We start from the raw sequence: 27,938 nt of genomic DNA, 5'->3' as shown, positions 1-27,938 counted from the left end.
CAAATTTTACATTTTTATTTAATCAAATATATCATAATTTTTATTTCATGAAAAATATGTTCCCATATTAAATGCATTTAAAGATTTATAACTACTTACATAACGTGAATTCAATCTAGTTCATCAAATATTGGGAATCCTTTTGATTCCTATACCTTCCTTGGTTGTAGAAAATAACTGTCCCCATGGGGCGAGGTAAGAAATTCCGGGTGCTGAGGTCACAGTTATTACTGTGACACTGTGACTTCCTCAGCACTATGGCCATGTTATTCAAGAGTGAATGGGAAAATCAATTATATAAATGATCTTCTTGAAGTTTTTTTCCCCCACATGAAGTGTGTTTCTTACCACTGGAGGTGTAACTATTAACAGGCTACATCTAAGTGGCATGCCTATTTTGAGTCCTTTCAAGTCTCATCAATATCGAGCTTCTGTTTTCCACTCTTTGAAATAGTTCTCCATTGTTTTTCGAGATTCTATAGTTCCAATATTCACAGTAGGTATGATTTTCTGCGGCTTCAGCCACTGGACAAAACGCTTCAATTCTGTGTAGCTGCTATGTTCACTGTAAGGAATCCCTGAACACAAAAGAAAAGATATTGCTAGTGAAAGTCAAATGAGAAAAAAATGTACAAGTCCAAAACAAAATGAGATGAAAAGCAATAAGCAATCCAGAGTATTATTATTTCTTTTGCCAAAGACTGGTTGGTGGTTGATTTCTAATAAAGAAGATATTAATATCTTTTATAGATTAAAAAATTAAAAACATTAAAACAACACAAAACTCAGGACACTGAAAACCGCTAATGCTTAAAAAAGTGGCCCAAGAGCTGAGTCGACAGCTCTCAAAAGAGGACATACAGGTGGTCCGCATTCTTACGAAAAATGCTTTCCATTACGTATCAAAGAAATTCAAGTTAAAAACTACAATGAGATACAACCTCATACACCTGTGAGAATAGCCTAATCAACAAAATTGAAAAATAACAAATGCAGACAAGGGTGTGGAGAAAAAGGAACTCCATTACACTGTTGATGGGAATGCAAGACTGGTGCAGCCCTTACAGCGAATAGTACTGTGTGTCCTAATATAAGTGTAAGTGGAAATACTTTATGACCCAGCAATGCTACTCTTAAGGTGTATCTACAAAGAACAAGAATAGCCACATTTTTTTTTTGCTTGCTTGTTTTTTCAATAGAGAAGCAAATTAAATAACCATCAACAGATGCCTCGATAAAAGAAATTAAGTGACATGTATTCAATGGAATGCTACTTTGTAATTAAGACAGATAATAGACATTGCATCATGTAGGGGAAAATGAATGGAACTGGAGGCAATTCAGTTAAATAAATGGATGTAAAAACAAAAATAACTAACTTTCAGATGGTTTTACTCATGTGAAACACAAATCACTAAAGCATACAGACTTGGAACAAAACAAAACCATTTCTTAGATTTTGTGAAGATTATGGTGGTTACCGGGGGGATACGGGAACATTTGGGATGGGTGTTATGAGTTGTGTACACACAAACATACATACACACACGTGTAAAACCATACCTTATAAATCTTATAAAATCTTATAAGTACTATGAAATCTTATAAATATATTTTATTTATATATTTTACCAGAACACTCATCAGTTCTGGCTTATGGTGGTGCAGAGGGTTGAACCTGGGACTTCACAGCCTCAGTCATATTTACAAATTAGTTTTTTTTTTTTAACTAATTCTCCTCTATGGATTTCAGAAAAAATAATGAAATAAACATGAAAGCAATTTGAACACAGATAAGCAAAAGACTCCTGATTTCCAGACTAAGTGATCAGATTTCAATTCCCAAGTTTTACACACATTAAAAAAATATGTAAAAGCAAAACTGAATCCTAAGAACCTTTTTGTTATCTTTGCTGAAGATCATGTAATACAAGAAAGAATGAGAAGAGGCCCGTTTGAAAGTCACTGTTTTAAAAAGCCATCTTCTGAGGACAATGGTAAATCGCCTCCAAGAAATAAGACAAAATCAAATCGATAATTCTTGCTGTCACTTATTTTTATTTATTTATTTTTTTAATATTTTATTTTTATTTATTTATTCCCTTTTGTTGCCCTTGTTGTTTTATTGTTGTAGTTGTTATTGTTGTTGTCGTCGTTGTTGGATAGGACAGAGAGAAATGGAGAGAGGAGGGGAAGACAGAGAGGAGGAGAGAAAGATAGACACCTGCAGACCTGCTTCACCGCCTGTGAAGCGACTCCCCTGCAGGTGGGGAGCCGGGGTTCGAACCGGGATCCTTATGCCGGTCCTTGTGCTTTGCGCCACCTGCGCTTAACCCGCTGTGCTACAGCCAGACACCCCACTTATTTTTTTAAAAGATGTATTTATTATGAGAGAGAAGGGAGAGGAAGAGAGGACCTGAACACTGTTCAGATATTGCATGAGGTGGTGCCAAGAACTGGCCCTGTAACCTGTGGGGCCTCACGCATGCAAGTCATACTGATTAAATTCCCTGGACTTTGCTGTCACTTCTTATCCAATCTCCCTGCTTTGTATCACAGTGCCATTTAAACTCTCAGTGTATGAACACACTGCCTTGGGGCCAGGTGGTGGCGCACCAGGTTAAGTGTATATGTTACAATGTGCAAGGGCCCAAGTTCGAGCCCCTGGTCCCCACCTGCAGGGGGAATGCTTCAGGAGCAGTAAAACAGGGCTCTCTCTGTCGCTCTTCCTTTCTATCCCCCCCAATTTCTGCCTGTATCTATCCTAGAAATAAAGATAATAATTTTTTTTTTAAATGAGCATACTGCCTTGCCTTTCTAATAGTTCTACAGTCTCCTCTGGCCATCACTGATGACACCAATGAAATTATTTGTGCTATCAATGTCTGTTAGTACACCCTTACTTCTTTACATCAGTTTACAATGTACTAAAGGGACAGTTTTAGGATATGTAGAACAATTTGAAACTCTTGAATTTTTGTTGTCACTGGGGCTTTACTGTTCTGGGTCAACATTTTCAGGTAGAAGAGACAGAGACAGACAAAGAGAGACACCACAGTACTAAAGCTTCCTCTGACGTGGTGGGTGTTCAGACCTAAACTGAGGTTGAAAGTATGGCAAAACCGGGGTGCACTATCTGAGTGAACTCTTTTTGCAGAGCCCAAATTCTTAATATTATTTAAAAAAAATCGGGAGTCGGGCAGTAGCACAATGGGTTAAACGCAGGTGGCACAAAGTGCAAGGACCAGCAGAAGGATCCCAGTTTGAGCTTCTGGCTCCCCACCTGCAGGGGAGTTGCTTCACAGGCAATGAAGCAGATCTGCAGGTGTCTATCTTTCTCTCCCCCTCTGTCTTCCCCTCCTCTCTCCATTTCTCTCTGTCCTCTCTAACAAGGATGACAACAATAATAACAACAACAACAATAATAATTTTAAAAAGACAACAAGGGCAACAAAAGGGAAAATAAATTTTAAAAAAATGGGGGGGGCTGCTTTTCTTGAATCTTAATTTTAAAATGGTTTCTGAAGTTAATTAATTTCTTTTCATTCATGTGTGATATCACTGCTGCTAGGCCCTCCAGCCCAATCCAGAGTCACACCACTGCACACTAACTACCATAATCCACACAACTCCTCCAGCGTTGTTCATGGGATTTAAACCTAGGGTCTCCTGCATATTTAAGGTAAGCATTATTCTCAACAGGTAAACTACCTTCTTATGCATCCAGTTGTTTTTTTTAATGCAATAATTATAAACATTAAAGGTCGAAAAATATACCATATATTGAGACATTTCCTTTGGTTTGGGGAATAACATCGGCTAAGCTCACTGATTTGTTAGAATGGGTCCATCCTGTAGGTCGAAAAGCCAAGACCTGATCATATTTCCCACCATACTTCTTCAGATGACTCTGTAAACTCTGTGAAATTAAAAAGGATGATTATTTAATGACCAGAGAAGTGGGATAAAACAACTTAAAGATGTCACATTAGCGCAGACACAAGGAATCTTTCTTTGGTAAACACCAGCTTGCAATAACTGGGCTGTGTCTACAATAACATATCACTAGAAACTAAGCTTTCCCCTTTACTTATATAAAGTTTAACAAGATTTATTTGTTGCCTGAAATCAAAGGTAAAATGAGGCAACTTTGAGCATAATTATGTATTAAAGATTACAACTCACTGAACAGCTCACAAAACCTCTTCAAATCTAGTATTCAGATATTAGACATACTACTACAATATTACAGACACTAATATCTCTGAAGAACATTGGTCTTAGAAATAATACTCACATTGGTAAATATCCTTCCAAGCATATCTCCACATGTATCTACACCAACAGAGAACTGACAGGTGAATAGAATATGGAAATAATTGAATAAAAATGGCATCGGCCCCAACACACACACGTTGTCAAGGTGCTCAGTAGCACTATTCTCAGGCGCCTAGACCTTTCTACCCTTAAATTAGAACCAGACTCATTTAAAACCTTCTCATACTACTCTAATCAGAAATAATAAGCTTTGTTCCCAAATTATGGGTGAATTAAAACTTTTCCTTCTGTTTCAACACTTTATTAATTTGAAGTCAATACAAGAATATCTATCATTAAAGTCACTTTTTTTTTTACCAACTTCTGTACCCATAGAGAAAAGTTTATGTATATGTGTGTGTGTGTGTATGTGTGTGTGTGTGTATACATATATATATATACACACACATATATGGCTGTCAGAAAAGTCATGAAGTATTTTCCTTTTTTTTTTTTTTTTTGCCTCCAAGGTTATTGCTGGGGTTTGGTGTCTGCACTATGAATCCATTGCTCCTTTTCCCCATTTTTTGTTACCCTTGTTGTTGTCGTTATGGTTATTGTTGCCTTGATGTTGTTGTTGGATAAGACAGAGAGAAATTGAGAGAGAAGGGTAGACAGAGAGGGGGAGAGAAAGATAGACACCTGCAGATTGGCTTCACCGCTTAAGAAAAACAACCCCCACTACAGGTGGGGAGCCAGGGGCTCCAATGGGGATCCTTATGCCGGTCCTTGAACTTTGAGCCACGTGGGCTTAGCCCACTATGCTACCACCCCACCCCCTTTGCTATGTTTTTCTACACAAAAATGCATTGTGACTTTTCTGACAACTCAATAACTTAAGGTTTCATTACAAGATTCCAGGCCCTGAAAGTTATCAGGTTTGGCACCTGGGATCTAGGCAATGTAATGTTCTTTGTACAATCATTACTCTTTTGTTCCTTTTCCTCACACAAGCAAAGAAGATTTTCTCAATTTTGGAGCAATTATATATACAATATCATAAGCCAAGAGTCCAGCTTTCACTGTGCTCATCCAGCATAACCATTCCTATTTGTCTCTGCAAAAAGACTTGAAAGAACTAAGTGAGAAGTAATTTCTGTCTGAATGAGACAAATGAAACATAAACATGCAATTAATCTATGCCACAAACAAAAACATGGTATTGTCATGTAAGCCAAATACTCAGAAAAGACTGCCAACAGCCAATAATTTTTCATTAACCACAGTTGGAGAACTATTATTATAAGGAACTTGAATAAGAATGATAGACATAAAGTCTCTGACCTCTGACTTGTGTCTCTGTTTCTTAGGAACTAATTTGTGATATATGTACATGCCCTCAGCATCTTCCTTAGACAATTTCAATATGCAAATTATCAGCTATGCTCTGATGATGATGATGTTTTACTGCATTCAGTCAACTGATTCAATTTGAAATGGTTACTAAATCCATATCACACATTTGATCTCGGGATGTTGAACTGGCTAGTATGAGTGGTAGTGTTTATAGGATTCTTTCTCTTTCCCCACCCTCGTTTATAGGATTCTTAAGGCTTTCAAGTCAAGTCTTGGAAATCTTGTAAATGTTATCAGGTTTGCATTTCCACAAGAAGTCATTAGCTCTGGTGCAGCAAAACCAGCTAGGACTAGTAAGATAATTGGCTTTAAGTCATAACTAAAATACAGCTGCATACATCAGCCCGGTTCCACCTGTGTTTTGAAGATCAGAACTCTTAACAATAGCACTATCTGATCAGTTTTAACAGAGGAAGGGTGTGGGCTCTCAAAGGCAATTCAAACAACTGATGAGAAATACAGGTCCTTTCATTGCCAACAACCTTAACCTCAAGAAAAGCCACATAGTTTCAAAATGAATATGTCTGGGAACTAAATTCTTGCATTAAAAACTGTACTTGCACAACCCCAGAGGGGGCTGAGCAGCAGAGCCCATGCCAGAGCGATGCTCTGCACACTCTATCTCCTTTCCTCTCTCTCTATTTTTTCTCTCATTCTTCCTCACTTTCACAGTAAATAAATCAATGGGGGAGCTGAGTGGGGATTGAGAAGACATTGGAGAGAAAGACTTAAAGTTGGTGGTGGGAGTGGTGTAGAGACACCTATCAAGAGGAGATAAGTTATACTCATGTAGTAACAACTGCCTTGTAAATCCAAATTTCCTCAAAAAAGTACTTGAGTTTGTTTGAAATTTCTTCTTGTTTAAGTTTAAGGCCAATGAATGACTCTCTCTGCTCATGTTGCCATATCTTTCCCTGAATCCTTCACTCATCATTTCCCTTTTTCTATTTCTCCACCTCTCTCCTGGTGGAAAGATCCTCTTGTGTAACAGCTAGCAAACCCACCAACCTATGTCTGGGTATCCACTTCCTGGTTCCTCTTCACAGACATGCTTTATGCTTCCTGCCTCCCCTTCCTCACTAATCATTTATTCATTCTTTATTATTATAAGTATCAATTGTCATTACATATTATTATAATTATTATAATTATTATAACTGCCAGTCTTCAAGTGATTTCAGTGATTTTTAGCATAGTCAGTTCAGTGGTTTTTAGCATAGACACTAAGTTGTACACCATCACTACTACCTAAATCTTGAACAAATTCATCACCCCCTCCCCCAAAAAAATACCATAGCTATTAGCAGTCACTCTTCACTGCCTCTCTCCCAACCCCTGGCAACAACTAACCTATTTACTATCTCAATAGATTTGCCTACTTGGGATTTTTCCTGTAGATGAAATCACACAATATGTGACCTTCACTTCAAGGCTCATTCACAGTGTAGTATGTACTACTACTTCATCCCTTTTGAAACATGAACATCATAAAAGGAATGATGTTAGGATATATTTCCACTATTTCATTTAACCCTCATAAGCAAATAAGATACTAATTTATATCAATGTTACAGGGGCTTAACATTAAAGTAGTTTAATATTAATCTAAGACTGTGGATTCCTCAGAACTCTCCATTCATTTTCCCCAATCACCCAGGAATAAATGGAAAATAATCTTTTTTAAAAAATATTTGTTTATTCCCCTTTGTTGCCCTTGTTGTTTTATTACTGTAGTTATTATTGTCGTCATAGTTAGATAGGACAGAGAGAAATAGAGAGAGGAGGGGAAGACACAGGGGGAAAGATAGACACCTACAGACCTGCTTCACTGCTTGTGAAGCGACTCCCCTGCAGGTGGGGAGCCAGGGGCTCGAACCAGGATCCTTATACTGGTCCTTGCGCTTTAGGCCATGTGCGCTTAACCCACTGTGCTTCCGCCTGACTCCCAGGAAAATAATCTTAAAGTAGGTTTGAATACTTGATCGTTGCAAACTTCCCCATTTTAATTTCCCCCTTATGGCAGTTTTCTAGTCCCTGAACTCCTAGTGGACACTTGAATTCATCTATGTGGTGGTGCACACACAAAATAACTGAAAATATTTTAAAGTTTCCTTAATTTTTTTTTTTTTGCAGCAAAGTTTACAACATACAACTCTATTACAAGTGAATTACAAATGCAGATAAAATGGTATTCTGGCTTATAATCATCAAATTATCTTTCTGACCCATGCCAACAAAGACAGAACTCTTGACTCTTACCTTGATATTGATTTGCATCATTGAGAGAAGGTGAACCTGTGAGCTGTTCATGTCTGTGGTGATGAGGGAATTCATTTCTGGGATATTGAGGCACCGCAGTGTTTTATATTTTTCTTGGGTCATTCCCACTTTTGAACCTAAAATGTCAGCAATGGCTGCAGACGAAGGAAAAGTCAAGAGTAGGAAGATTATAACTTATAGGAGAAAATAGTAAAATCACTACTTTGTCAAGTTTTTTATATAAGAATTCATGAAAAAAAATCATTTCACACTTTTGACATGCTACCTCAAAAAGGCCAAATAATTCTATTCGTCACTGTGGGACAAAATTGTAAAAAAGCTAAAAACTTTATTTTTAAAGACATAGTTTTATAAAAATATAGAGAAAGGGGCAGAGGATGGGCAGAGGCCAAATCTGGAGGCATTGAAATCTTGGCTTTGCAATTACAGAAGCCAGACCTTCTACCTTCTGCACCCCATAATGACACTGGGTCCATAATCCCAGAGGGTTAAAGAATAGGAAAGCTATCAGGGAAGGGGATGGGATACAGAGTTATGGTGGTGGGAATTGCATGGAGGTGTATAGCCCTTTTATCCTATAGTTTTATCAGCGCTTCCTTTTTATAAATAAATTTTTTAAAAAAGGTTTAAAAAAATCTTGGCTTTGTCACTTTAAATGTAAACATTTGACATTAGGTGACTATATTTGAAATGGAACACTACTAGCTATACAAGCTATATTTGCAGACCCAGAAATCATTTAGAAGCAAAAATCAAAACACTTTTCTCAAATAACTGATGATTATCACAAGGAATACCTTAGTCATCTTTCACAGTTTATTAAAATATTAGTTGCATTTTACTCATAAATATGGACATCCACTTACAAATATTTTATAGAATATCAGTTATTATAAACACACTTATCAAATGTTTCCACTAAAGTAAGCCTTTCAAAGTTTAAATGAAACAAATTCTATTAAATTTCTCTTCATTCTCAAAGGGACTAGTCAACTGTTTCAGGAAATGATTAGCAAGTATAAGAATAGAGTCTAAAAGGGTATTAGGCACAAAGAATCTGATCTTTATAATACATGAATGTAAATTAGATACAGCTTCCACCTACCTAGGAAGACTTTCTCTTTTCCAATAGAGTAAGTGCCACAGACAACAAGTGTCCGTGGGTTTCGAGTTACAGCCTCAAAGGCAGTATTGATGGCAAATTGGATAACCTCTTGCTGCGATGGGAAAGTGTATACTGGGCTGCAGTACCTGTCATGTGGAGATACAGTACAAATTAAAAGCACAAGAAATCCACAGCAGTAGGCTGGATGCTAGTGCAGAAAGCAAGCCACAGCAAATCATACACGATGACTGCGTAACACAAACACCACTGCAACAATCTCACTGCTTGTCACTATTTGTTACCTGCTCGTAATAATCCCAAATGGAATTATGCTTTTTCAATACAGCTTTCTTTTCTTTTTTTAATTACCTTTTTATTTATTGGATAGAGAAAGCCAGAAACCGAGAGGGTAGGGGGAGATAGAGAGGGAGAGAGACAGAGAGACACCTGCAGACCTGCTTCACCGCTCACAAAGCTTTTCCCCTGCAGCTGGGGGTTGGAGGCTCAAACCTGAGTCCTTGTACACGGTAACATGTGCACTCAACCAGGTGCACCACAGCCCAGCCCCTTCAATATAGCTTTCTATTTATTTTTTCTTTTATTTCTTTAATCACCCACAAACAAAAAAATTGTCTTTTGTATTCAAGAATCTCTCTCACGAGTCAGCTTATTAGCTATGAATTATTTACTTTATTATTGGGTAAAGACAGAGAGAAACTGAGACAAAATGGGTGACACAGAGAGGGAGAGAGACAAAAGACAGACACCTGTAGTTTTGCTTCATCACATGTGACATTCCCCCTGCCAGGTAGGGAACAGGGGCTTGAAGCTGGGTCCTTGCACACTGTAGTGTGTGTGCTTAACCAGGTGCACCACTGCTTGTCCCAACTATGAGTTATAGACCTCAATATCTTTTCCTTAAAACCCTAGTCACCGGGAGTGGGGCAGCAGCACAGTGGGTTAAGCACATATGGCGCGACGCACAAGGACAGGTGAAAGGGTTACAGTTCGAGCCCCTGGCTCCCCACCTGCAGGGGAGTCACTTCACAGGCAGTGAAGCAGGTCTGCAGGTGTCTGTCTTTCTCTCCTCCTCTCTGTCTTCCCCTCCTCTCTCCATTTCTCTCTGTCCTATCCAACAATGATAACAACAATAATAACAATTACAACAACAATGAAAAACAAGGGCAACAAAAGGGAAAAATAAACAAATAATTTAAAAAAAAACCTAGTCACCACCAAACAAAAAATTACTGACAAGAATTATCTCTGGACTAAGAAGTTTGATTTAGTAAGAAATGTACAAAATTAATGGAAGTAAACATGAATTCATGAAGTAGATTTACGTTAGTATTTATGATGATCTCTTCTTAGAAGATGCAATAAATGCTCTAAAAGAAAAACCTCATTAAGTACATAACTAAAAGCAACACATTTTTTCCTAACTTTTAAAATTGGTTTTTTTGCTGGTCAGTCATCAGAATAGAGAAAGACATAGGCTTTTCTACTGTGAAAACCTACGCCAATAACCCCCCCCCCCCATCAAATTCTGTATAGAGCAGAACTAAATAACAAAAGAAGAATTTTAAAAACATCTCATTAAAAAATTCATTAATTATTATTATGTATTGGATTGAGACAACCATAAATTGAGAAGGCCAAGGGAGATAGAGAGGGAGAAAGAAAGACACCTGCAGCACTGCTTCACCACTCACAAAACTTTCCCCTTTGGGTGGGGACCAGGGGCTTATGCCTAGGTCCTTTCACCAAAAAATAATTAAAACATCAAAAAAAATTGGAAGATTAGACAGTGTAGGAAAATTCATGGAAAAACCAACTTTTATGGAGACCTGAGAGCACACATTATCATGTGTAAGGACCCAGGTTCGAAACCCACCACTCCACTTGCAAGGGGAAGCTTCATGAGTGGTGAAGCAGGTCTACAGGTGTCTCTCTTTTTCTGTGTCCCTCTGTACCTTCCCCTGCTCTCTCAATTTATATCTAGCCTATCAATTACATTACGAATAAAAATATGAAAGGAAAAAAGGCCACCAGGAGCTGTGGATTCATCTATAGGAACTGAGCCCAAATGATAAGCCTCGTGGCAAAAGAAAAGGAGGAGAAGGAGAAAAAGAAGAAAGGAATGAAGGGAGGGAAAGAGGGAGGAAGGAAAGAGGGGAAAGAGGGAAGGAGGGAGGGATGGAGGGAGGAAGAGAGGAAGGAAATCTATCTTTTACTAAAATATGCTATCCAAATTCACTTCTTGAAAAAGGCTGAAAAAAGTAGACATCATTTCTAATAAGTTGATGAGCTATTTTAACATGTAGTTAACAGAAAATGACTGATACTACTGTGTTTATGGCACTTAGTAATTCAAAGTCGTCACTCACGAACCACTCTTTAAAGAGAACAAAGTAATTTTGAATCCTCATAAACATAATCACATTTTTGTTCTGTTTTCTCTTGACAATTATACTTAACAGCTGTATAAGTATTTCAAAAGGATAATATAAAAGGGTGTTTCCCTAAACTGTGTTCCAACCCCCAGTTTCTCTTCCTTTGTTTCAGTAACAAGATTTTCACATAAACCATGTTTTTTTCAGAGGGAAGTTACGAAAAACATCAAGTCGTTTTCAGTTAAGACACATAATCCCAAACCAGTTAAGTGCTTAAGTATATATATATATTTTTTTTTTCCAGAAAGTATTTCTCTGATACAAGAGCTCTGAAATAAGACTTAACAATAAGCCATCAATGTGATTACATAAGAGAATGGACAAATTATTCACTACAAGGGCAAACTCTGTCAATGGGCAAAGAGGACACACATGCAACACCTCTCTTACGTTGTGTCCAAGTATAGTGCGTGGATTTTCAGGCCTGAAAGCACAGAACGTTCCATGGTGGGGTCGGCTCTGAAGTCTCCAGTGTGTAAGATAACATGGCCATTAAGAAGATAAAATAGGATCATGACAGCACCTGGACAACTGTACACAAACATTTCAAAGGATCAGTATTAACACAGGCAAAGCACTGTAAGGAAGAACAGTTGTTTCAATAGCAACACGCTGGCCTACTTCATTAGCTATCCACAATGACAAAGTATCATACTACGGAGGCAACACAGCACTTAAGCTTATAGACATTTCTATAATTAGAAAAAGTTGTTGTGTGGGAAAGGACTGATTCAAAAGGCCTGGGTTTCTTAAACTGCAAAGATTCCCAAGGAAGGTCTATCTTTTTTGTAAATTTTTAAATAATCTTTACTTATTTATCAGATAGAGATAGCCAGATATAGAGAGGGAAGGGGGTGATTGAGAGGGAGACAGACATCTGCAACACTGCTTCACCATTCGCAAAGGTTTCCCCCTGCAGGTGGGGATGGGGGCTTGAACCTGGGTTCTTGCACACTGCAACATGTGTGCTCAATCAGGTGCGCCACCACCAGTCCCAGAAAAGCCTATGGATTAGTCTTCCATTGGCTGGCCTTGGCAGGGAGGGGTGAAGTCTGACTCACTGGACTATTCTGATGCAGTGTGTTGTGTATGTCTGAGGCACTGAGCCGTATGTTACTAGCTAGAACAGATAGTTTAAGTTACCAGTGTGACCTATGGTGACAACCTGTTTTTGCTCTAGAATCCTAGAGTCCAAGCAGTTGAGGTCAGTCACATGGTACCACACATGTAGGGCTCATCCTTCACAAAAATCCTTGGCTCTGTTCAAAGAGACCACAAGAAAAAATACTGTGCCCTGTTTCTGAGTGACAAAAATGGGACAAAAAGGCAAAGATACTAATCTTATTTAGATGAATCTCCAGAAAAGACTATTCTAAACAGATCAATTGTTTCTTGGGTCAGAGATGGGAGAGTGGGGATTTACTGGAATGGAACAAGGTCAACTTATTTATTTATTTATTGTGCGTAGCTTTTTAAAAAAACGTTTTGTTATTTAAAAAAATATTTTAATTTGTTTATTATCAGATAGAGATAGAAACTAAGAGGGGAGAGGGGGATGGAGAAGGAAAGAGACAGAGAGACACCTGCAGCCCACAGGAAGCTTTACCCCTGCAGGTAGGACCAGGGGGCTTGAACCCAGGTCCTTGTACATTGTAATGGGTGTGCTTAACCAGGCGTGCCACTGTCTGGCCCCCAAGTTCAACTTTTTGTTATTACATTTAGGCAGAAGTTATGCTTGTGTGTACTTCTACCAAAATTCAGCAAACACTGTAAATGGGTCCATTTTATTTGTGTCAATCATATCTTAATAAAGCTGACTTTAAAAATAACAGTTTGAGTTGTCATAATTGGAAATTTAAAAAAAAAGAAAGAGAAAAAGCCAGCAAACAAAGTTAGCAAGCAAAAACTTTAGGTGGCCTAAAGAAAGACTACTGGCCTGGACGTTAGGAAATCTACATAGTCTTCATGTTATGTCTTTCTAAGCATCTACAATGTCTGATGCACAAGAGGCTAGCATCTATCAAAACCAGAAAGGAGCACAGTTGATAAGATGCATTTTGGGGAACATGAATATCAATAACACATTACAAGGGAAATGATAACCATCCCCAAGAGAAAAAAAATCTGACAAATTAGTTTCAAAAGTCTAAAGGCCCTCTTCAGGAAAGAACGTTGCACAATAGAGTGCAAGCTATTCATTTATATAAAGGATGAAAGAAAATGGCAAAAGGTTATCTTATAAATAACAGCAGCAATTATTTCAAAAAAATTGTTTTTTTCAGAGCACTATTCAGCTCTGGCTTATGAGGGTGCAAGCAATCAAATCTGGGACTTTGGAGCCTCAAAAATGGAAGTCCTTTCAATAACCATTATACTGTCTCCCCCACCACTTCAAAATAATTTTTCAAAAATAAATCGGAGACTCACCTGGCAAGCACAATAATTTTAACTCAACAAAATATGATTAGGTAGTATCTAAAGGCTCTTGCTACATTTATTCTTTGATTCTGCTAAATACACCTTTTTTCTTCTTTTTTTTTCCTTAAAGAGAAGCATGTTTAACAAAACAGCAAGCATATTAATACAAGAAAAGTTCTTAAAACTGTGGCCTGGGAAGTGGTGCTGTGGATAGATTGCCATGGGGCTCCCAATATTTGATCCCTGACAACACATACATAGAGTGATGCTCTGGTTCTCTCTCTCCTAAATAAATAAAATATTTCAAAAACTAAAAAATGTATGTGTGGGTTTTTTTTTGTTGTTTGTTTGTTTAGTTTTAAAGTTTTTTTTTTAAAAAACATGCCAATGTGTGCTTCTTTTAAATATTAGAAAGCAGGCTGCCATGAAGGTAAGGTTCTGATACTTACTGATTGGCATCAAGCAAAACAACTGTAACATTATTCACTACACACTCGGTGTCCATTGGTAATGGATGGATATATTGTTCTTGAACATGAAGTTTGTTCTTCAACAAATTGCCAGTTATCTGCAAAACAGAATGTGCTTACTGCCGATAAGCAGTAATAGCTTCTAGCAAGGAAAAACAGTAAAACGCTACATGGCATTTCCTAAATACAGAAACAACACTATATATTGTGACATGGCCCTTGCCTGTTTCTCTGGATTTCTCTATAATTATTCCTCTTTATGTATTAATATTCTGAATTCTTTGAAGTGTCTGGAATGAATATATTTCTCAGATGTTTTGCCTGTACACAAGCACTATTCTCTCCAGTAGGCCTGCATTCAAATACAGATTCTGTCATCACTAGCTCTGTGACATGGGGCATGCCACTTTGGCTTCCCAAGTCCCAGTTATTTAGTTAATAAAGAAGATAATTCAAGAATGTCATGATGGTTATGGGCCGGGTGGTGGCGCACTTGGTTGAGCACATGTTACAGTGCGCAAGGACCCAGCTTCGAGCCCCAGGTCCCCACCTGCAGGGGGAAAGTTTCACAAGTGGTGAAGCAACACTGCAGGTGTGTCTCTCTGTCTCTCACCCACTCTATCCCTCCCTTCCCTTTCGATTTCTGTCTCTAGCCAATATATTAAAAAAATATATATTAAAAAAAAGATGTCGTGATGGCTAAACCAACTTCTAGCCAGAGTCCTCAGCAGGAGGCATTAAAACATTCACCTTAAGATAAGTTCAAGTGTCTCTTTCATCTTGTCCATTACTTACCCTTTGGGGCAGAGCAAAGCACTCCCTTCCTCTGACTTCCGGGCCCTTTGCTGCTGAAATACCAACCCCATGTTGGTATTATTTGTGAATGTTTGCTCTGAAATATTCCCCTTCAATCCTTGAAGTTGTGTATTACATCTTGAACATCTTTTTAGACACTCTATGAACATGTGCTGAATTCAGCTTAGGGTTTTTTTTTTTTTTTAGTTTGAAAAAAATTATTTATAAAATGGAGATATTGACAAGGCCATAGGATAAGAATGGTACAATTCCCACCCCCAGAACTCCATATCCCATCCCCTCCTCTGATAGCTTTCCTATTCTTTATCCCTCTGGGAGTATGGATCCAGGATCAGTATGGGATGCAGAAGGTGGAAGGTCTGGTTTCTGTAATTGCTTCCCTGATGAACATGGGTGTTGACAGGTCGATCCACACTCCCTGCTTATCTCTCATCAGCTTAGGTTTTTATTATGGCATGAAGTAATTATCATTTCCATACCTGAGGCCATATTTCTTTCTTTAACTCACTTCATTCACAGTAACTCTTTTAATTTTAGTGTGTGTGTGTGTGTGTGTGTGTGTGTGTGTGTAGTGGTAATGGCTGAGGTCCCCAGAGGATCCAGGTTATAATATGCCAGCTCTGACAGCAGTGCTCTATTCTATCTTTTACTTATAAAAATAAATACATCTCTTTAATACATAAAAACAATCTCCTTATAGAATTGCTTCCTCTTTTCTAGTAGAATGATAGATCTTCTAAGTTTAATTATATTCTTTTTAGCCAACTCTGTAGAAATTCACTATAACCTACAAATTCAGGATTTAGAATAGTAAAACTTACCTCGCTACAATAAATTGGAAAAGTGAACTTTTTGGACAATCCAGCATAATGATCAGAATGAAAATGTGTGAGAAAATACGCTGTGCATCCTTCAACCAATCCATACTGAAAGGCATCAACGGTAAAGCCAGTTCCTGCAATGAACATGATCACATGGCAGCTTAAACAACAGCTAAAGGGGACTGGGAGTTGGAGTACTTGGTTAAGTGCACACATTACTGTGTGCAAGGATCCTGGTTCAAGCCACCATGCTCCACCTGCAAGGAGATGCTTCACAAATGGTGAAGCACACCTGGAGGGATCTTCCTCTTTCTATCTCTGTCTCTCCTCTCTCTCTCTCTCTCTCTTTTTTTTTCTCTCTCTCCCGCCTCACCTTACCTCCCCATCTCAATTTCTCTGTCCTATCATGTATAATAGAAAGGAAAAAGTGGGTGGGGGGGGGGCTGGACGGTAGCGCAGCAGGTTAAGTGCACATGGCACAAATCGCAAGGACCTGCATAAGGATCCTGGTTTGAGCCCCCAGCTCCTCACCTGCAGGGGGTCACTTCACAAGAGGTGAAGCAGGTCTTTATAGGTGTCTGTCTTTCTCTCCTCCTCTCTGTATCCCCAATTCAATTTTCTCTCTCAATTTCTTTCTGTCAATTTCTCAACTTCTCTCTGTCCTATCCAACAATAACAACTACAATAAGGGCAACAAAATAGGGAAAAATAGCTTCCAAGAGCAGTGGATTCATGGATTCGTAGTGCTGGCACTGAGCCCCAGCAATAACCCTAGAATCAAAAAAAAAAAAGGAAAAAGGAAAAAGTGGCCCACAAAAAGGGGCAGGAACAGCTATTCTCATATCTGACATGACAGACTTTAAAAGAAATAAAATTTAAAAAGATAGGGATGGACATTACTTAATGCTCAGAGGATTAGTCAACCAAGAGGACTTAAAAATTATTAACACTGAAAATAACAAAATCATATAAAGATCAACAAAAGTAAATGTTGGTTCTTCAAAAGAGTAAACAAAATTGACAAACCTTTAGCCAGACTCACAAAACAAAAAAGGGAGAAGACCCAAATAAATAGGATCATAAATGAAAGAGGAGACATTACAACAGACACCGCAAAAATTCAGTATATCATGCAAGACTTCTTCTTTTTTTTTTTTTTTTACCTCATGCCTGCACCATGAATCCACTGCTCCTGGAGGCCATTTTTCCCCCTTTTGTTGCCATTGTTGCTGTAGCTTCGTTGTGGTTATTATTATTGCCATTATTGATGTTGTTCGTTGTTGGATAGGACAGAGAGAAATGGAGACAGGAGGGGAAGACAGATAGGGGAAGAGAAAGACAGACACCTGCAGATCTGCTTCACTGCCTGTGAAGCGACTCCCCTGCAGGTGGGGAGCCGGGGGCTCGAACCGGGATCCTTACGCCGGTCCTTGTGCTTTGTGCCACATGCGCTTAACCCACTACGCCACCGCCCAACCCTGGTATGTGAGACTTCTATTAACAATTATATGCCACCAAGCTAGAGAACCTGTAAGAAATGGGTGATTTCCTAGATACCTGTGAACTTCCAAAATTAAGTAAAGAGTAACTAGATAACATGAAAAGGTCCATCACAGCTAATGAAAATGAGACAGTTATCAAAAACTTTCCCAAGAATAAAAGTCCTGGATCAGATGGTTTTACAAATGAATTCTACAAAACCTTCAAAGAAGAACTAATAGCTCTACTTTTAAAAGTCTTCCAGAAGATTGAAGACACTGGAATATTCCCTTACAGCTTCTATGAAGCCAACAACATTCTGATATCAAAAGCAGACAGTGACACAACCAAAAAAGAAAACTACAGACCAATATTTCTGATGAACATAGATGTTAAAATACTGAGCAAAATTCTAGCCAACAGGATACAGCAGTATATTAAAAAGATTGTTCATCGTGATCAAGTGGGGTTTATCCCAGGCATGCAAGGTTGGTTTAATATATGTAAATCAATCAATGTGATCCACCACATCAACAAAATCAAGACCAAAAACCACATGGTCATATCAATAGATGCAGAGAAAGCCTTTGACAAAATACAACATCCCTTTATGATCAAAACAATACAAAAAATGGGAATAGATGGAAAATTCCTGAATATAGTAGAGTCTATATATAGCAAACCTACAGCCAACATCATATTCAATGGTGAAAAACTGGAAGCATTTCCCCTCAGATCAGGTACTAGACAGGGATGCCCAGTATCACCATTATTATTCAACATAGTGTAGGAAGTTCTTGCTATAGCAATCAGGCAGGAGCAAGAAATTAAAGGCAATCAGATTGGAAGAGAAGAAGTCAAACTCTCCCTATTTGCAGATGACATGATCGTATACATAGAAAAACCTAAAGAATCCAGCAAGAAGCTTTTGGAAATCATCAGGTAATACAGTAAGGTGTCAGGCTACAAAATTAACATTCGAAAGTCAGTGGCATTCCTCTATGCAAGCACTAAGTTAGAAGTTGAAATCCATAAATCAATTCCTTTGACTATAGCAACAAAAACAATAAATTATCTAGGAGTAAACCTAACCAAAGAAGTGAAATACTTGGACACTGAAAATTATGAGTCACTACTCAAGGAAACAGAAGAAGACATAGAGAAGTGGAAAGATATTCCATGTTCATAGGTTAGAAGAATTAATATCGGGAGTCGGGCTGTAGCACAGCGGGTTAAGCGCAGGTGGCGCAAAGCACAAGGACCGGCATAAGGATCCCGGTTCGAACCCCGGCTCCCCACCTGCAAGGGAGTCCCTTCACAGGCGGTGAAGCAGGTCTGCAGGTGTCTATCTTTCTCTCCTCCTCTCTGTATTCCCCTCCTCTCTCCATTTCTCTCTGTCCTATCCAGCAACGACAACAACAATAATAACTACAACAATAAAACAACAAGGGCAACAAAAGGGAATAAATAAATAAAATAAATATTTAAAAAAAATTAAAAAAAAAAAAGAATTAATATCAACAAAATGAATATACTACCCAGAGTCATCTACAAATTTAATGCTATCCCCATCAAGATCCCAACCACATTTTTAAAGAGAATAGAACCAATGCTACATGTTTATCTGGAACCAGAAAAGACCTAGAATTGCCAAAACAATCTTGAGAAGAAAGAACAGAATTGGAGGCATTACAATCCCAGATCTCAAATTGTACTATAGGGCCATTGTCATCAAAACTGCTTTGTACTGGAACATGAATAGACACACTGACCAGTGGAATAGAACTGAGAGCCCAGAAGTAAGGCCCCACACCTATGGACATCTAATCTTTGACAAAGGTGCCCAGACTATTAAATGGGGAAAGCAGAGTCTCTTCAACAAATGGTGTTGGAAACAATGGGTTGAAACATGCAGAAGAATGAAACTGAATCACTGTATTTCACCAAACACAAAAATAAATTCCAAGTGGATCAAGGACTTGGATGTTAGACCAGAAACTATCAGATACTTAGAGGTAAATATTGGCAGAACTCTTTTCCATATAAATTTTAAAGTCATCTTCAATGAAATGAACCAATTACAAAGAAGACTAAAGCAAGTATAAATCTATGAGACTACATCAAATTAAAAAGCTTCTGCACAGCAAAAGAAACCACCATCCAAACAAAGAGACCCTTCACAGAATTGGAGATGATCTTTACATGCCACACATCAGACAAGAGTTTAATAACCAAAATATATAAAGAGCTTGCCAAACTCAACAAGAAAACAAATGACCCCATCCAAAAATGGGGAGAGGACACGGACAGAATATTCACCACAGAAAAGATCCAAAAGGCAGAGAAACACATGAAAAAATGCTCCAAGTCCTTGATTGTCAGAGAAATGCAAATAAAGACAACGATGAGATACCACTTCACTCCTATGAGAATGTCATATATCAGAAAAGGTAGCAGCAACAAATGCTGAAGAGGCTGTGAGGTCAAAGGAACCCTCCTGCACTGCTGGTGGGAATGTAAATTGGTCCAGCCTCTGTGGTGAATAGTCTGGAGAACTCTCAGAAGGCTAGAAATGGACCTACCCTATGATCCTGTAATTCCTCTCCTGGGGATATATCCTAAGGAACCCAATACACACATCCAAAAGATTTGTGTACACCTATGTTCTTAGTAGCACAATTTGTAATAGCCAAAACATGGAAGCAACCCAGGTAGGTGTCCAACAACAGATGAGTGGCTGAGCAAGTTGTGTTACATATACACAGTGGAATACTACTCAGCTAGAATTAAGAAACAACTGGGGATATAATTCAGCTGGTAGAGAGGACTTGGATGGTTGGGGTCCTTGATTTGAAACCTGGACTCACATATGCAAAAGCACTCGCCCTCCTCCCCTCCCTCACCATCTCTCTGTTCCTCTCACACTTATAAAATAAATAAATCTTCTTTCAAAAAAAAAACAAAAACAAAAACAAAAAACGTTGGCTTCACCATTCTCAGGCCATCTTGGGTGGACCTTGAAGAAATCATGTTAAGTGAAATAAGTCCGAAACAGAAGGATGAATATGGGATGATTTCACTCTTAGGCAGAAGTTGAAAAACAAGATCAGAAGAGAAAACACAAGTAGAACCTGAACTGGAGTTGGTGTATTGCACCAACGTGAACAACTCTGCGGTGGGTGGTGGAGAGAGTATAGGTCCAAATAGGATGACAGAGGACCTAGTGGTTGTATTATCATGTGGAAAACTGAGAAATGTTATGCATGTACAAACTGTTATATTCACTGTGGAATATAAAACATTAATCCCCCAATAAAGAAACTAAAAAAACAAAACTGGTGCAATGATGTACACAAACGGTGTTTTCTAATGCACACACACACACACATACACACACAGACTCAGATACAACATGGGTAATAAGCATAAAATTGAAAAATACATAACAAGATGATTGATAATTCATCTTACCAGGTATTTTCTTATAGAAGGGACATGTCCTTTTTCTTAAATCTCCTGCAGTAGGTGACTCTGAGATCTTTGTGTTCCCTTTCAACTGTCTGCCTGTGGCTGATTCCTTCAAGTTTCTGTATTTATTAAAATGGACTGCTTCCGATTCTGCTTTATTAAAAAGGTCATCTGATCTCTTCCGATGTGCTCCTTCCTGTAGGTTATCCGACCTCTTCCGTCTCTTTCGCCTCTGATTTGGCAGTTCCAGTTGACTCTCATTTAAACTGTTTGTATCCAATTCTAAGTCACTTAAAGATTTTTCTGCTTTCCTCTTGCACTGCCGGGATCGCTTTTCCTTAGGACTGCTAGCTGGAGTTGAGTCCATCCCTTCCAATGCACTCATCCTCTGGGGCTTCTCTTCCTGCCTTTTGGGTGGTAATCCAAAGTACACACCTATATCCATTTGCTTCATCACTTTGCTAGCAGGGTGTGATGCATTACACTCAGCTGTGAGAATATTAGAATGTTTCTCTTCATTTAATACTACAGTTTTGCTGCACAGTATATCCTCTGTTGGCTTTTTGGAAAGACATTTTGAATCTGAATTGTTATTAGCAGTGAAGTTCTTACCTGGTGGCTCTCTAGTTTTACTTTGGGTTGGAGGGCAAGAAAGACTCTGTCTTTCCTGGCTTAGAGAAGGTTTTGACATATTGGGCTTTAGGAAGGGAGAAGTCTGATTGTAGTCAGCTGTTTCTTTGGCTACCTGTCTCTGTTTATTTGATTGTGATGCGTGAAATATTGGCTTATCAGGTTTGGTTCTGATGGCTTGACTGCTAGAAGAAGCACGTTTCTCAACCAAGACAGGTGAAAACAAAAAATCATCATCACTGTATGCTGGGTCATCCCATGAATTAATACTGTCATTTTGGGAAAGAGATTGAGAGGAATTATTTAGGGTGTTACTGTTATACAACTCTTCATTGTATTTATCTCGAATTAATAAGCTGTTCATTGCAGAGCAGTGATCCTGGTTCTTCGGTAAGAAACTAGGGAGTTTTGTAAACCAAGCAGTTCTGCTGTTATCATCGTCTAGGCTGCCATCTCTACAATTTTCTGTAAAAAATAGTTCTTGCTGGGAATCATCAAGCTTTTCATCTATATTGTAAGTTTCTTCATCACTTTCGAGTGGAGAATAGGAGATTTCATCATTTTCTGGCAGTGGCGCATCTGTGTGTTTAGAGCAGTTCTGGCTGTTTCTGGCAAGAGGCAACACAATCTTAACTGGTTTGTCATTGACAACAAATTCTGTTAATTGTTGAGTTGCTTGAGAAGTTTGGATATTTGTCAAAGAAGAGATCTTTTTACTGGTCTCTGCTGGAGACCGAGAATTTCTGAGATCCTGTGTCACCAAGGGCGCATCAGCGGAAATATCTTTTAAGTTCTCTACTTGTCTCTGACAAGGTGAACTTTTCTCAAGCCGATAATGAAAGTCTGAAGTATTCTCATTGAAAGTGTCATCTGACCTGTGGGCTGGACTGCTAAAAGGCTTACTGCCTGCCCTGCTTTGAGCCAGCAGAAAGTGAGTGTACCTCTTGTAGTGAGAAGGAATTGTTGAAGAGCACAGACCACCATCAGGACATTCTGAAATATGTAATAAAAGGCATTGGAAATACAAAGCAGAGAATGGGCTCTATGAAAGCAAAGTTGGTATGACAAGTTCACGTGTAAGTGGAAAGTCACCAGTCTTACTTTGAGACCTTGGGGCAAAACTTACCTTAATTACCCAATCAAAGGAGTGGTGATGAAATAACACTAGTTTAGTACAGTTTCGCTAGGTGCTCATTACTATTTCTGAATCCAATGTTCTTAAATTTCTTTGCAGCAATCTTTGCGTGCGTGTGTGTGGTATATTCTCAATCTCACTACTCCAGGATTGACTTTTTCATTCTTTGGCATTTTAGAGAGAAAGGCAGTGAGAAACAGAAAGAGACAGAGGTAGGGAGATATTTCTTTCCCATTGAACGTCTCATATCGTGGCACTCCCCTGTGCTGCCAGGGTTCTGGAATCTGGGTTGTGATAATAGCAGGACATGTGCCCTACTAGATGAACTATCTTCTGACCCTTGACATTGTTTACTTGATAATGATGTTTTTTTCAAAAATAATTTTTGAAAAATGGATTAACACCTTTTTTTTTCCTGATAACTCACATTTGAACTTCTTTTCAAATTGTCAACTTGTCATTTCAAATTGTCATTTTCGAAACAGGTGCTACAAGGGGGTAAGGCGGTGGCACACTCAGGTGAGTGCACACATTAACATGCACAAGGACCCAGGTTCGAACCTCTAAATCCCACCTGTAGGGGAGAAGTTTCATGAGTGGTGAAGCAGTGCTGCAGGTCTGTTTGTCTATCTCCCCTCTCCCCTCTCCATTTCTCTTTGTCCTATCAAGCAAAAGAGAAGAGATGGGAAAGGAAGAGGAAGAGAGGGGAGGGCAGGGGAGGAGAGGGTGAGAGGAAGAGAAGAATGGCCACCAGGAGTGATGGATTCCTCTGTAGACACCAAGCCCCAGCAATAACCCCACTGGCAATAATAAATACATACATACATGCATACATACATACTACAAAACAGCACAGCCAGGTTCACTAGCTCACTAGTTACTATTGTTCAGGCACTAAATAAAAAGGGAGCCAGAAATCTCTCCCAGAACTATAGCTGCACCTTTTTTTTTTTTCAATCTTAATATGCAGCGCAGGTTTATGAAAACTTTTATGACAACTATAGTAATGGAGAAGTTACATTATTCACAATGTATCCAGTAACCATAGCAATGTGAAGTGATTATAGCTCTTCATACTTGGAGCATTTTAGATTCTACTCCACGATTGGAAATCTGAAACTATTCTCTGTCACACCATTATGATTAGGACACATGTAACTGTCTCACAGAATGTATGCACGTATTTCAATTTCTAAGAGTTATGAAACATGATTCCCTTTTTACCCCTCCATTGGTTTTATGAGACTTCATTAGTTAAAAACCACTGCAAACTACCTTATAAACTACAGTCATGAAAACCCAGGAGGTTGTGAAGTGGGTAGAGTGACAGACTTGCAAGCATGAGCTCCTGAGTTTGATCCTTGGTATTATATATCCTAGATGCTCCGCTTCTCTCTCATTCTTTCTTTCTCTTTCTCCCCCCCCCCCCATTAAGATGTATTTTTAAACCCTCCAAAAGATGTTCATTTGGAATTGAGTCAGAGAAGAATCCATCTGAAATTCTGCTCCCTGAGGCGCCAGTTTCAATACCTGGCACTGTTTTATGCCAGAATTGAGCAGCATTATGCTCTCTCTCTCTCCCTCCATCACTTACGAATAAATATAAATCTGTTCAGTGGAGGGGGCTGGCAGGGGACTCACCAGGTAGTGCCTTTGGCCACCCTAGGGGAGTGTCTGTAGAAGAGAAGTTTCATGAGTGATGGAACGGTGCTTGGGTGTAATTCTTTCTTTGTCTCTCTACTTCTCAGTAACTCTCTGTCTCTCACCCTCTATCGCGAAGAAATGAAGGGGGAAGAAAAAAATGGCCACTGGGAAGTGGGCAAGTGCTGAGTTACGGTGATAATGTCAGTGGCAAAAAAAAAAAAAAAGTTTAGTCAGAGAAAAATTTCTTGGAGGTGACATTATTTTACTCTGAGGTACTTACCCTGGGAGTGTGACTTCTGATTCTAATTTGCAAGCTACTTCGTGCAAATTACTAGTCTTTGATAGGACTTCCTTGTGCTGTACTTTTATAAGAAAGGTTAGTGCCCATTTTTTTAAAAAGAGTTCTGCATCTTCATGCATTGTTTAAAAAGAGAACTATAGTAATAACAAAATGTGTACTGAGTCACAGTTAACATGAAAGTCAAAATAAGCAATTTTTTTTATTTTATGAAATTGTAATTCCTTGAGATTTAAAGCCTACATATGAAACATGTAACTTTAACTTAATCATCATACTAACCCACCACTCATGTATTACAAGTAAAAGTTTTTACATGCAAAACATTATAAATACTGTACATTTCAAAGAAAAATAAAAAAATATTACTTCATTTATCATTTGACAGTTTTAATCATCTAAGACTATTTTCCAGTTCCTCTTCATAGAAACTAGGAGGATGAATTTAGTAAACTTGATTTAGAAGACTGAACTATATCCATCATTTTATAAAAGTCTTTTTCATAAAAGGTAACAAAATGGCTAAGGTGTTTAAGATACTGTATCATTTTCAGAGTGTCAAGACCAACTGTCTTGTGTGGTCGCTGTGAGAGTAAATTATGGAGAATATATACTCAAGTCACATTTATGAAAAATAATAGTCCCGATTATGGACTTTCATAAAATACATTGACACCATTTTTTGCCCACCTGCCACTGGCCCATGGAGTATTCTAGACACTAAAAGGTAAATATCTCAATACACTGGTGACACTAGTCACACCATGATCAAAAAGGTGTGTGGTATGCAAAAAGGAAAGAAAAAGTTCTCTGGATATTCCACATCTTTACTTCCCTGGGTCAGCCCAACATCTTCCTTCAGAAGCAATGAACAAGCAGTGTCCAGTGAGCACACAACGTTCAAAGATTGTGAAGTCGGCTCCTGTGGAGGCTGCACTCCTAACACCCACCCCATCATAGAGGTGACCTGCCCAGGAGGTGGCTTGACCTCTCTCCCTTACAATTATATCTGCTGCCTGTCACCTTTTTACTCTTCATCAAGAGGAATAAAATGCTTTTGTTTTCTTCTAGGATAAACAACTTATACATACAGTCTCATCTCTCTTTATGATTGCTTGTTTAGCTAGATTGATAAAAATGGCCTTGACACTGATAAAAATGGCCTTGACATCTCTCCCCCTGGGGGGGGGAGAGGTTGGGGGATGAGGGATAGCAGAGAGAAAACCAGGGTATCATTCTATCCTGGGTGGTACTAGGATCAAGTTCTTCATTCCACCACTGAGCCACCTCCCCCACTATGCAGGGCCTCTTTGTCATTCTCATAATAAATAAATATTTTTAAAATTTATCTTTATTTACTTATTGATTTATTGGATAGAGTCAGTCAGAAATCAAGAGGGAAAAGGCTGATAGAGAGGGAAAGAGACAGAAAGACACATTTAACACTGCATAAACCATTTCCTTTTTTTGGTAATCTTACCTTTCCCAGAGAGTGATGGTGAGTCCAAGCACTCAAAAACATGCCATCGAGGCGTCTGACCTATCAATGCAGAAAAGGGCATCTGGCAATTTGGACAGTATCCCTCATAAACTGGACGGATCTTTGGAGACACTTGTTTGTTTTTGTGAGTTCTAGATCGCTTTGGGGGAGTGATCTCCTTGTCTTGGGAATGCTGGATGCCATCTCCACAGCTAGAACTTTGACTAGAAGCTACAGAGGTCTGGCTACTTGTGTCTCCAAGGAATGTTTCCGGGTCCTTTGCCTTCTCTTTAGCTTCTACGGTTCTTTTTTTTCTGTTTCGCTTTGGTTGGCGTTTCGCATCCGTTGTGTTTTCAACAGATTTTGGAGTATTGTCACAGCACCGATCTGGATGTACTGTCTTTCGCTTTGTTTTGGATTTGTATTCCCAGATGTCTTCTTCCAAAATATTGTCTTCGAACATGGTAAAATGACTTTATCATTAAAGAAGTAGTTATCTTAAGGGACCGAAGGGCCTATTTCTTGTTACAAAAAAAAAAAAAAGTTTAATGTAATCACTTTGTTCAAGTAGCTCAGTCTTTTCCCAGAGCAGTAATACTGTGAAAAGTAAGCACTAATGGGAAGGTTCAACAGCTTAATCTTAGAGCAAGCTTTGAAAAAAATCGTCGTAGCATTCAGGTCAGCTCTCTCATGTGGATGATGACCCAAATAATTCACAAACTAAAGTGCAGCCCCTAGGAACTGGCCCATGAAGTGTTCCAGACATTAAAAGGTAAATATCTCAATACACTGGTGACACTAGTCACACCATGATAAAAAAAAAAAAAAAAAAAAAGGTGTGTAGTATGCAAAAAGGAAAGAAAAAAGTTCCCTGGATATTCCACATCTTTACTTCCCTGGGTCAGCCCAACGTCTTCCTCCAGAAGCAATGAACAAGCATGTGTACAGTGAGCACACAACGTGTGGAGGCTGTACTGCTAACACCCCATCCTAGAGGTGATCTCCCCAGGAGGTGGCTTGATCTCTCTCTTCATCAGCCTGATTCCCTCCCAGGGTCCTGCCTTCTCTTTACACTCAGGGACATGCAAGGTTAAGGAGTGGTCTCCAAGTCCAGCCAGGAATCAGGTGAGCTGCTATTGCAGCTGGTTTATTCCACCATTACCCACCCCTCCAAAAAAAAAAAAACAAAACCCAAAGCCATCCGGACACTCCCTTTTGGAAGCCGCAGACACCAGCGCCCAGAGGCTCCCCGCAGCCCACCTGCAACCGCATCTGCAGCCGCACCCGCGGGGCCGCGCCAGCTGTTTCCGCCCCCGGCCCCCACCTCCGGGCCCGGCTGACAACTGTTCGCGCCCGCACTTTCAGCACAGGAGCACCACCACACACTGTAACCATGTCTAAGCCAAAGGCACTGGAAAATTACACCAAAGTTATAAAGTCTCCTTCCTCCCTTGAGGTTCTCCCGACCCGGCTTTTACCTTCCGTGTCTTGGCGGGAAAGGCTTCCCGGTATCAAATGAGTGCCGAATCGTCTGATGCTGCTTTCAGAGCGGGACTTGGAAAAGAATGAAAATCTCTATTCTTCTAAGTCCAACGAATTTATTGTGGCTTTTTTGTTTGTTTGTTTTTTAAATATGTGTGTTCTGAGACCCGCTGTCTTGCAAAGAGAAGGTGAAGGAATTGTTTCTTGGGGGACTTCTAGAACGCTGACCCAGAGGCATTCCTGCCGAATCTGCCGCTCCGAAAGTGCAGACTCCGCTATGGCGCGA

The 27,938-nt window shown here is 39.1% G+C and overlaps 1 protein-coding gene across 2 annotated transcripts; it reads right to left on the bottom strand.

Annotated features, from left to right (window-relative positions):
- On the bottom strand, nucleotides 1–27,835 carry DCLRE1A (DNA cross-link repair 1A). Of its 2 annotated transcripts, none has more exons than XM_060171248.1 (9): nucleotides 26,171–27,835; nucleotides 20,987–22,606; nucleotides 16,037–16,170; nucleotides 14,379–14,497; nucleotides 11,902–12,042; nucleotides 9,059–9,204; nucleotides 7,933–8,087; nucleotides 3,830–3,919; nucleotides 1–578 (listed from the first exon to the last, which is right to left on the bottom strand). In XM_060171248.1, the coding sequence occupies exons 1-9, from the start codon at nucleotides 26,631–26,633 to the stop codon at nucleotides 540–542; spliced, it is 2,907 nt and encodes a 968-aa protein (XP_060027231.1). In that variant the 5' UTR covers nucleotides 26,634–27,835; the 3' UTR covers nucleotides 1–539. The 2 variants fall into 2 exon arrangements, with proteins under 2 accessions (XP_060027231.1, XP_007520073.1); XM_007520011.3 differs by having other exon boundaries at nucleotides 3,778–3,919; nucleotides 26,171–27,817.
- Between the last annotated feature and the right edge of the window lie 103 nt (nucleotides 27,836–27,938).

The sequence above is a fragment of the Erinaceus europaeus genome, chromosome 14 (genome assembly GCF_950295315.1).
Source record: "Erinaceus europaeus chromosome 14, mEriEur2.1, whole genome shotgun sequence".
Classification (NCBI taxonomy): domain Eukaryota; kingdom Metazoa; phylum Chordata; class Mammalia; order Eulipotyphla; family Erinaceidae; genus Erinaceus; species Erinaceus europaeus.
This window is presented reverse-complemented; position numbering and strand designations above follow the sequence as displayed.

Bases quoted from the DNA above. Each gene is read 5' to 3' on its own strand.
- DCLRE1A (XM_007520011.3), bottom strand. From the start codon at position 26,633: ATGTTCGAAGACAATATTTTGGAAGAAGACATCTGGGAATACAAATCC. The intron at 16,171-20,986 runs GTAAGATGAATT...TGTTCATTGCAG, and splicing joins CTTCTATAAGAAAATACCTG to GAACTGGCTTTACCGTTGAT. The intron at 8,088-9,058 runs GTAGGTGGAAGC...CTTCGTCTGCAG, and splicing joins AAAAGAGAAAGTCTTCCTAG to CCATTGCTGACATTTTAGGT.